The 9,062-nt window shown below is 38.8% G+C and overlaps 2 protein-coding genes across 2 annotated transcripts; both read right to left on the bottom strand.

The window, feature by feature from the left end:
* Positions 1-1,792: 1,792 nt before the first annotated feature.
* MGP (matrix Gla protein) lies at positions 1,793-5,160 on the bottom strand. The gene is made up of 4 exons (XM_037515277.2): positions 4,992-5,160; positions 3,409-3,441; positions 2,582-2,657; positions 1,793-2,177 (listed from the first exon to the last, which is right to left on the bottom strand). Exons 1-4 carry the CDS (start codon positions 5,050-5,052, stop codon positions 2,036-2,038), a joined length of 312 nt encoding a protein of 103 aa, XP_037371174.1. The 5' UTR covers positions 5,053-5,160; the 3' UTR covers positions 1,793-2,035.
* A 2,604-nt stretch (positions 5,161-7,764) lies between these two features.
* On the bottom strand, positions 7,765-8,737 carry LOC119248320 (small ubiquitin-related modifier 2-like). The gene has a single exon (XM_037515276.2). The coding sequence runs from the start codon at positions 8,641-8,643 to the stop codon at positions 8,362-8,364; it is 282 nt and encodes a 93-aa protein (XP_037371173.1). The 5' UTR covers positions 8,644-8,737; the 3' UTR covers positions 7,765-8,361.
* Positions 8,738-9,062: the final 325 nt, after the last annotated feature.

The raw sequence follows: 9,062 nt of genomic DNA, 5'->3' as shown, positions 1-9,062 counted from the left end.
AGATGTCCCCCTCTTTCAAGGAAAGTATTTCTTCTTTTGTCTCGCTTCTCAAAACTTAAATTCTTGCTTTTATGATTTGAATACACCAGGAAAGGGTAAGTCTGCGAAATCTTTAGTCCCATAAAGGCAGAACATAAGGCCCCTGGTTTCCTCGCCCATGTGTGCTGTGTAACTTCCAGTTCTTGTACGTAATAAATCTCTAGTTTTTTCAGTTTCCTGATCATTATCATTGAAGGACATCTTGCCATCATAGTAGGATTCTAAGAGTTGGTCTGAGACTGACACAAAGCATACATACATTTTTTTTAAAGATTTATTTATTTATGAATACAAGAGCTGGGATACAGGCCAGAGATGCAGGGGGTGAGAGGATCCATCAGAGACAGAGTGAGGAACAGAACAAGCATACACTGCTGAGGGGAGCAGTGGGCGAGACAGAAAGGTCTGCTGCACCATGTGGGTAGCTCCCTGACCAGCCAGGGATCGAACTCGTGCTGCAGAGGCTGTGAATTGCTTCATAGTGTGGTGCTTAACCCTTTGCACCACCAGAGAGGCCCATATACATTATTGAAGGTCTGTATACTGGCTTGAGTAGTGATTGGCACTAGTCAGGGCCAGTATTATTGCCTATCCTGCCAATCGTGTACTCAGATGTCTTACCTCAGTGTGAGGAAAGTAACTAGCCCTAGACTAAACATCACATTGGCCCCATTTTAAAGGCAGCATTTAAAGTGATCAATCTTTTCCCAACTGATTAAACTGAGTCTTACAACAAAACTCAAAAATCCTTACAGAAATACAGTGTGATGAAGGTAGGTAGATTTAATCACCACCAAGTTCATACAGAACTTTGTTTTGAAGGAGTAGAAAGTACTCTACTAAAGAAATGAAGGCAGGGCCTCCCCTGTGGCTCAGCGGGTTGAGCGTAGCACTGCGAATCTGTCCGCAGCCTCTGCAGTGCCGGTTCGATTCCTGGCCGGCCGGGGAGAAACCCACATGGCTTGGCAGACCTCTCCTATCTCACCCGCTGCTCCCCTCAGCAGTGTCTTCAGTCCGTCTGGCTGTTCTGTTCCCCACTCTGTCTCTGATGAATCCTCTCACCCTCCCCCCATATCTGGCCTGTACCCCAGTTCTTGTATAAATAAATAAATCTAAAAAAAAAAAAGAAAAAGAAATGAAGGCAGTGGGCCTACCCAAAGGAATGGATGTAAAATGTGGGTGTTAACTAATGCTCAGGCTGAGAAGACTAAGGTCTGAATTGGGAGTCCTGGGCTCTCCTCCTAGCAATCAAACATAAGTCTGCAGCCTCATTTCCTCATCAGTGAAACAGGATTAAGGGAACTCTAGTGCCTTGTCTGCCTTCAAAATTCCACAACTGAATCATTTAAAAATCTGTGGTTCTTGTGAAAACATATTTTCTTGGCCAAGGTAAGAGTTGATCCTGTAGCATCTTAGTGAATGATTACATTCAGATGAGGGTGATGAACCAGTTTACAGTTTAGAATTCACACAGAAGGAATTTAGGAATCATTTAAAGTTTGGGATAAAGAATATTGTATGATTAATTGTCTGTGATATTTGTAAATCCTGGGCAACACATAATAGGAAGCAGTCATTCACTGTAACCAAGATAGAAACATTCTAGACAAATTATGTCTGGGTGAGTGTCTCTGAAGGTCCATTCTTTCTAGACAGTTATCCTTCTAATCAATACTACAACACCTTTTAACAGAATCTCTATTCTGTGTTAGGTGAGGCATGAATTAAATACTTGAGCATTTTCCTTGAAGAAATCAGAGTCACAAGATGGAAGTATCCAAACAGAAGTTTATTATGTAATCATCTCACATGTGCACTCCTTTTGACCTTTGCTACAATGGACATTCATTAGTATTTTGGGGGCAGGAGGGAGGGTGCAGCCAGATGAGAACATTTAAGAAACAAGCAGTTGGTATGTGTTTATGTAGTTCAGTGATGCTACTACAAGGGAATACAAAATCAGGCTCCAGGCTCTGGAAAGAGACCTTTTCCAATCTCATTTGCCCCCTCGGCGCTGCCGTAAATAGCGATTGTAGGCGGCGTTGTATCCATAAACCATAGCATAGCGTTCGCAAAGTTTATAGTCATCGCAAGCTTCCCGACTGAGTTCATAGGTTGGCTTGGTGCGTTCTCGGACCCTAGAAGGTGGAAAAATAGAGGACCAAGTTGAGAAGCATAAGAGTGGAGAAATAAGAGAAATGAAAACAAAGAACTAGAAAAAATTTCAGGGTCCCTCCACGTCCCAATATTCAGGGATAGTTGAAGAACAGGGAAGAAAGGTGGAGTAGGGGGATTTTTTTTTTTTTAAACAAACATGGAAATTTTCTTTGTCTTTATTTCCCCTCCCCATCCCTCTTCTTCTAGTCACAAAGTACCCTTCTAGAGATTCAGTAGAATTTTCTGTATCTTGTTTTTAAATTCTTTGATTTGGGAGTACATTTAGAAGTAATATATAAGATGGAAAGCTCTTTGTCACTTTTTTCAGATCCGGGATGCTGCACTGGTTAAAAAAAAAAAAAAAATCCCTCCCTTCAATACCCACTTCTCTTGGGCTTTAGCTCTCCATCTCAGGTGCGGTGATATAAAGGTATTTGCATATCTCCTGTTTATGAAGGGACCTTAAAATAGAAAAGAAATACAATTGCAGTTTTAGGGAAACAGTAGCTGAAAATGTTTCCATGAATGTTTCCTAACACAAACACATTTGAAAATTCATCAGTTCACTTATTTCTTTAATTGGAGATTTGCAAAAAATTCAAAGAAGAAGATAAAGCAGATTTTACGAACTTTCTGATCAAAAGAAATGAATAACCATATACGGAACTTTGAGCCTTAGAGACTTGTCACATAGGCCTCAACATTTTTACTTCTTTGTTACTGGTAAATGAACAGCTTCAGCATTATAAAGATAATGAACAAATTAAAAACAAAATTAATATTAATGAACAAATTAATATTATTTACTCCTATACTCAGCCATTTCAAGGCCAAATATTCAGTAGCATCGAACATAATACTGACATCTGTGGCCTTCCAGCAGACTCAACCTGTAATTCCATACTTTGACAGTTGTCATTACTCCTTGTTTTCCATCTGTGTGGTTGATGTAGTGGCAACTTAAAATTTCCAAAGGAGATTTTATAGCTCCTAAGTATGTTGAAAGCTGCTTTCAAATGCCATATTACACTAGAAAACTTAAAAAATTGCTCACTTGACATTTTTTATAGTCATGGATCTTTAAATTTACTTTAGTTTTCCAAAGGAGAACCTCTTATTTTTCTCCCATTATGTATCACCATCTTGCCTATTTCAGAATAGAGAGATTCTTTAATACATGAGGTTAAATAAGGAAGTAAAACGATCACTTACTAATTTCGTAGGATTCCATACTTTCATGAGATTCTGGAATTAAAAGAAGATTTATATGTTTGTTATTTTTCACATACTGCAATGTAATGCATTTTTTCACAGACTGCAGTGATCAGATTTATAGGGAAAGAAAGAGAAAAGAGCCAGAAAAAAGGAAGTAATATATTTAGTAGTGTGGTTATCAAAAACTTCAGACATCTAGGACTTGAGTTATTTCTATAGCTCTGTCCTTGCTGTGACTATCCCTGCACATTAGTTTTTCCTATTTATTTTTAATAATTTTTCTATTGAAGTAACATTGTATTATACCAGTTTTAAGTTTCAGCTGTGGATCTCTACACTTTAGTTTTTCTGACGTTGAAGAAATCAGTGGTCACAACCTTAGCCAAAATTTCCTAAGGGCTGCAAGATCTTTGGGGTAGTGCAATAAATAACTCAAGTGCTGCAAAAGAGAACCTTCTTTGATTAATCTGGGACCTGTCTGAGAGCAAGGTGGAGAAAGGGCAGAAGGGCCTAGAAAACAGTCAGATTTCTTCAGGCAGGCTGGGCAGAAGCTCAGTAGAGTTTTACCAAGACAGGTTTCTAAGAGGTTCCGAAAGCCTCTTAAGAACTTGTATGACATTGCCAGCCGCAGAAACCACTGGCTCCAGCTGACAGCTCATAGTGGGCACAATGCCAGGTCAGAAAAAACTGAGATGGTACAAAACAAAAGTTTTCTTCTTTCAACCACTCTCCCAAACACAGCAGGTAAATAAGGTAACAACAGGCTTATATTTGTAAGCAAGTAAATTTGCTTGTTAAAAAAGTTAAAAAGAAAGTGAAGTGAGTAAACCAAATACTCTGATACAGAAACCTCGTGAATAATTTCAAGAGTAAGAAATCAAATACATGTGGCTGTTGCTACAATCTTGGCTTGAGCACAGCTAAAATGTTCAGGTAACTGGAGTGTAAGACTGTATGATCAAAATTTCATTTCAGATTTCCTTTCAGTAGCTTTGAACAGACATAGATATATTTGACAATAGATACAAATGACACAAAATTTATCTTTTAATGATAGAAATTATGAAACCTGCTCTTTCCTGAGGTTAAGTCTAAAACTTTGTTTTTAACTTAATTGAGTGAATTAATGTAGCAAGTCCATTAATCTAGGGACTTTGTTCTGTCCCTAAATAGAGTTAAACTTACCACTTCATGTGAAAACTGATTGTTTTAAAGTTGAGTGATTCAGCCAATAACCTTAACAAATTGTTACCAGTGTCTAAAGAAACATCCTTAAAAATGAGAACTTAGGAGTTGGGAATTTTGACATCCTTTTGAATTAATGAAATTTCCAGGTGCAAAGAGACTTACCAGAGAAAAGACTTGCCTTAGAAGTGACACACAAGAACCTAAGTATTTAGGATATAAATGGGACTTACTGGAATAGATTAGTGACCATGGGCTTGGAAAATGTTAAATTGATGGCACTTAAAAATTATAATAGAAAAAAAGGGAAGAAGGAAGAGAGGAAAAATTGAAAGTAAGTTGAAGTCAGAGGTAGAAGAGAAGAGGCAGAGACACACAGGACAAAGATTTCTCACCGTAACACAAGGTTGCCACGGCCAAGACAGCCAGGATGGAGAGGAGCAGCAGGCTCTTCATGGTCTCACTGTAGTTCTGTGGGTTGGTTTCACTGTCTTGAGCAGAAGTAAGGAGAGAGGCACCTAAGGCTTTTAGTGAAAGGCTGTGGTGTTTTTATAAGAACTAGAGTAGCTGAAAGGGGCGGGACCAGAAGGAGGGGGCCCAAGAAGGTGGGGACGTTGGCACTGAATTAGCACTGGGATTTTTCCCAAATACTCATTTCTTCCAGATGTTATCTACTCCAGGCAGACCTGACTCTGCTTCGGCAGGATGCTGGCCTGGTGTAGAAGTTGTGGCCACCCTAGGTTTGGGGTCAGATCTTGGCAGAGGTCCACAGAGAAGAGAGTTACCACAAACACGTGTTTGTCTTTCTAACTCCTTCTCTGATCTACCCTCCTGGCCCTGACTGTGGGCCTTTCAGGTTTGAGCCATAGACAGAGCTATAGTGTTCTGCTCACTCCCCTGATGGACTGATGAGAAGTTCTGGGGGAGGCAAGTCTTCATTTCCTATGCTGATTCTAATTTCAATTTATCTTCCCAGTGGTTCTAGCCATCAGTTCTGGACTAAACAGGCATTGCCATCATTCCATACACCTTTCACTTTTGTTGGGCTGCTCAGCAGGGTAGAGATTTTCAGAGACTTATGAATTCTGTCTCCTCAGTTCGCTTCTCAGTAACTTGCCCATCCAGTTATGTGACTGTAGTCTAAATTTGTGCCCTAATGACTGATCTAAAGTGCAGCGAGAATAAGAGGGCACCCATCTTTCATTTTCTGAGGGCATTGTCTTGATAATGAACTAATTCAGTATGCTTTTAGTGAGTGACAGATGAGATGCAAGGTATTCTGTTAGGTACTATGGGGGATCTAGAGACAAACAAGAAGCATCCCTAAGGAGGTAAGTGATAGCTTCTTACTATTCACTTTGCTCTTTAGCTGACATGGATCCTTAAACACAGATTTTTCACAAACATACTGTGTACCCTCTGTAGTCCTCAGTGCCAGAAAAGCTGTTTCTTTTCTTATAAGAAGAGGATAGCAATTTCTATCAGCTGTGTCCCTGTTACTTGGGTCCTCAAGAATAGTTCTGGCAGAAAAACAGGATGGAATAACAGAGCAGCAGATTGTAGAGCTAAAATTCCGGGACCTCTGATTCTTGGCTGGAACAGCAAAAGGGTGGGGATGTGGTGGGTGGGTAGCTTTTAATAATGATTTATTCAAGGAGCAGTGATGAACAGCTAGGTGGCGCCTCATGCTTTTGTTTTTTGTCTTATTGGGCTAGATTTTTCTTTCTATTCCCCAATCTTTTATGTGCTTTTATAAATATAGAAGGATTCATTCTTAAAAGAAATAGTTCAGTTGTAATCTGGAGGTTTATTGAGGTCTGAGGGACAAATAAAACTCAGGTTGTCTTGCCAGATTTTTCATGTTGAGAGATGTTTTCTTGTGATAAAATCATAAGCCAAGAAGGCAGTATATGTTCATCTCTGATAAATTCAACCTTCACAATTTCTAGTCAAAAGATTGGTGGCTGTTCTATTTAAACCACAAATTTGGCTTCTGTGCCCGTTGTACAAGATTTATCATCCCGATCATTATGTTGTCCACAAATAATTTAAAGTGCAAACGTCAATTGACTATGTTGCCTGGTTTTGGGAGAACAAGGTCACTGTAACTATTCATATAGCATTCTATATGTATTCAATTTAGTCCCTAATCCTCACTTAACACTATTAATGAAACAAGTTTAGTTCCAATGTTTCACCCCTGTAATGAATGGACTGCCCACCACCTTCCCCTGCCAGAATTCAAGTGAGTTCTCTCTTTTTCCAGTTATACACATGCACTTTGTAATCTACATTATCTGGGTCTTCCCCAGTTCCAGACGTCTCCTCTGCTCCCATGTTCAAATAACAACAGTGCCCCTTCAGCCTTCTGATAAACAGTTGTTAGCTGCTTTTTACACTCTCTGAATTCAAACTTGAAAATCTTACACTTTTCTTTCTAACCTCCTTGACATCTTTTTACAAGTCATTTTTATCATGATTTCCACTGGATTTCTTAAACTTTTATGTATTTCTCTGTTTTTTGTAAGGCTAACACTTTCTCTTAGGAGCTGTCTCTCACCAGTCACTCTTCTTGCCTTTCCCCTATTTTCTATCTCTTCCTGGGTTCTCCTGTGACAAATGTCATATATGATTCTTCAAATATTGAGAGGTGTGAGAATTCAGAGCCCTTTTTCTTTTCTCCCATATCACTCCTCAAAATAATAATTTTATATGTGCCTACTCAAAAATAATTTTATATGTGCCTACTCCATTCATGTGCTTTTATGAAGAGAGTTTGTATTACGCATGAAGCAGGATGGTGGCTCTGTTTTGGAAAGGACCAGCTCTGAGAGCAGAGGACAAAAATGGAGGCAGGAAAAAAGTGGAGGGGGCAAATGAGAAGAGCCTTGTAGATTTCATTTGCTGGATGGGAGAGTTTTGGGTTGAGATTGAGTTGTACAAAGAAAAGCTTAGAGGCAGCTACAGGATGTGAGATATATTAAACATGAGGTAGGGGAAAAGCTAAGTAAGAGTTGCTTTGGTTATAACTTGGGTTGTCTGAGAATTTCCAGAAAAGATTGAAATTGTAAATTAATTTTGACTGCCAGTTGCTTTTTTTTAAATTGGACATCATAGAGGTTAGACCACATGAAGTTCCAGTTTATATTAATTAATTAATTAATTAATTTTTAAACAAGAAGTTTATTTAAACAACAAGACACTTGACTTGAAGGGAAAACTATCTAGGATTCATTTGTTTTAGAGTAATTTATCTCTACTTAAAGACAGATTGCCCTACATGTAACAGCTACCTACAAAAAAGTTATAAAATTGTCCTTGGTTTTAAAATGATAAATGAAAAACATTAAAATTCTCCAATTGAACAAGGTATGCAAGAATTTTTATGTTTTTTTTTTGTTAAACATTGAGAGCAAAATAACTTACTGGAATATAAAGATAAGAGCTGAATGAGCATGCCACTAATGGAGAAAGGGGGTGTTTTAACAGAACCAATATTTTTTTCCATCCCATCTCCATTTGCTGTTGATCAAAACATACCATTGGTCATTTAGTTAAAAAAACAAACAAAGAAACAATATGCTTATGCACATACACCAGTTACTTTATGTACAATAAAGGAATGGGGAAGGGGAAAATGAAAGAATAGAGAAAACTATACTGCAGTAGTCAGGATGTGGTGGAACCAAATTGTGGTTTTCTAATTGAGAATGCCTTCTTGGTCTGGAGGAACAGAGTTCTGGAGTAAAGTAGCAGGTTCCCTTTTTAGTAGACACCTCCTGTCTGCTGTTGGAACACAGCAATTGTATCTTCATCCTCCATTTCCAACTGTGCAGGTGTTTCATTGATTGGTTGCCCGTCAAATCGGAATCTGATCTGCCTTCTCGACAAACCCTGTCGTTCACAATAGGCTTTCATTAGTTTACTGAGTGGTGTATGCCTCTTAATCTTAAACTGCACCACAGAACCATCCTGACCTGATACCTTCAAATTAATATGATTGTTGTTCTCGGTCTTGACCTCTTCCTTGGGCTTTTCGTTGGCCATGGTGAGCGCGGGAGTCTCCTCAGCTGCCGCTTCACAAAAGAGGTACCAGGTCTGCACTGAACAAGCACACAAGCAGCATGAGGAGTGGCAGAAGAAGTCCAGTTTATATCTAAATTTTAGATAGTTAAGAAAGATATTTTCATAATTATACAGACATTTCCTCCTAGCTAAAGAGGAGGATTCTTTTTGTGGAGAAAATTTTTGAAGATACTCCCAGAAATGACAACAAAGGTATGATCAAGACTGTGATATGCTTGCCAGTTTTTTCAAATTATACAGGACTCTCATGTGAGCTTAGCAGAGTGGTCTAACCCAGGGCACAGGTAACATGGAGCAATATGAAATCAATTGTACCTGCCCTTAGGAGGAAAAGAATCCTTCCAGAGATAGAAGTAGCCTCATGGTTTTAGTCATGCTCT

Source organism: Talpa occidentalis, unplaced genomic scaffold (genome assembly GCF_014898055.3).
Source record: "Talpa occidentalis isolate TD23 unplaced genomic scaffold, MPIMG_talOcc4v2.1 talOcc4.16, whole genome shotgun sequence".
Classification (NCBI taxonomy): Eukaryota; Metazoa; Chordata; class Mammalia; order Eulipotyphla; family Talpidae; genus Talpa; species Talpa occidentalis.
The sequence above is the reverse complement of the archived record's forward strand: the minus strand, read 5'-3'. Positions and strand labels throughout refer to the sequence as shown.

Bases quoted from the DNA above. Each gene is read 5' to 3' on its own strand.
- MGP (XM_037515277.2), bottom strand. From the start codon at position 5,052: ATGAAGAGCCTGCTGCTCCTCTCCATCCTGGCTGTCTTGGCCGTGGCA. The intron at 3,442-4,991 runs GTGAGAAATCTT...TTTTAATTCCAG, and splicing joins CGTGGCAACCTTGTGTTACG to AATCTCATGAAAGTATGGAA. The intron at 2,658-3,408 runs GTAAGTGATCGT...TTCTATTTTAAG, and splicing joins TATGGAATCCTACGAAATTA to GTCCCTTCATAAACAGGAGA.
- LOC119248320 (XM_037515276.2), bottom strand. From the start codon at position 8,643: ATGGCCAACGAAAAGCCCAAGGAAGAGGTCAAGACCGAGAACAACAAT.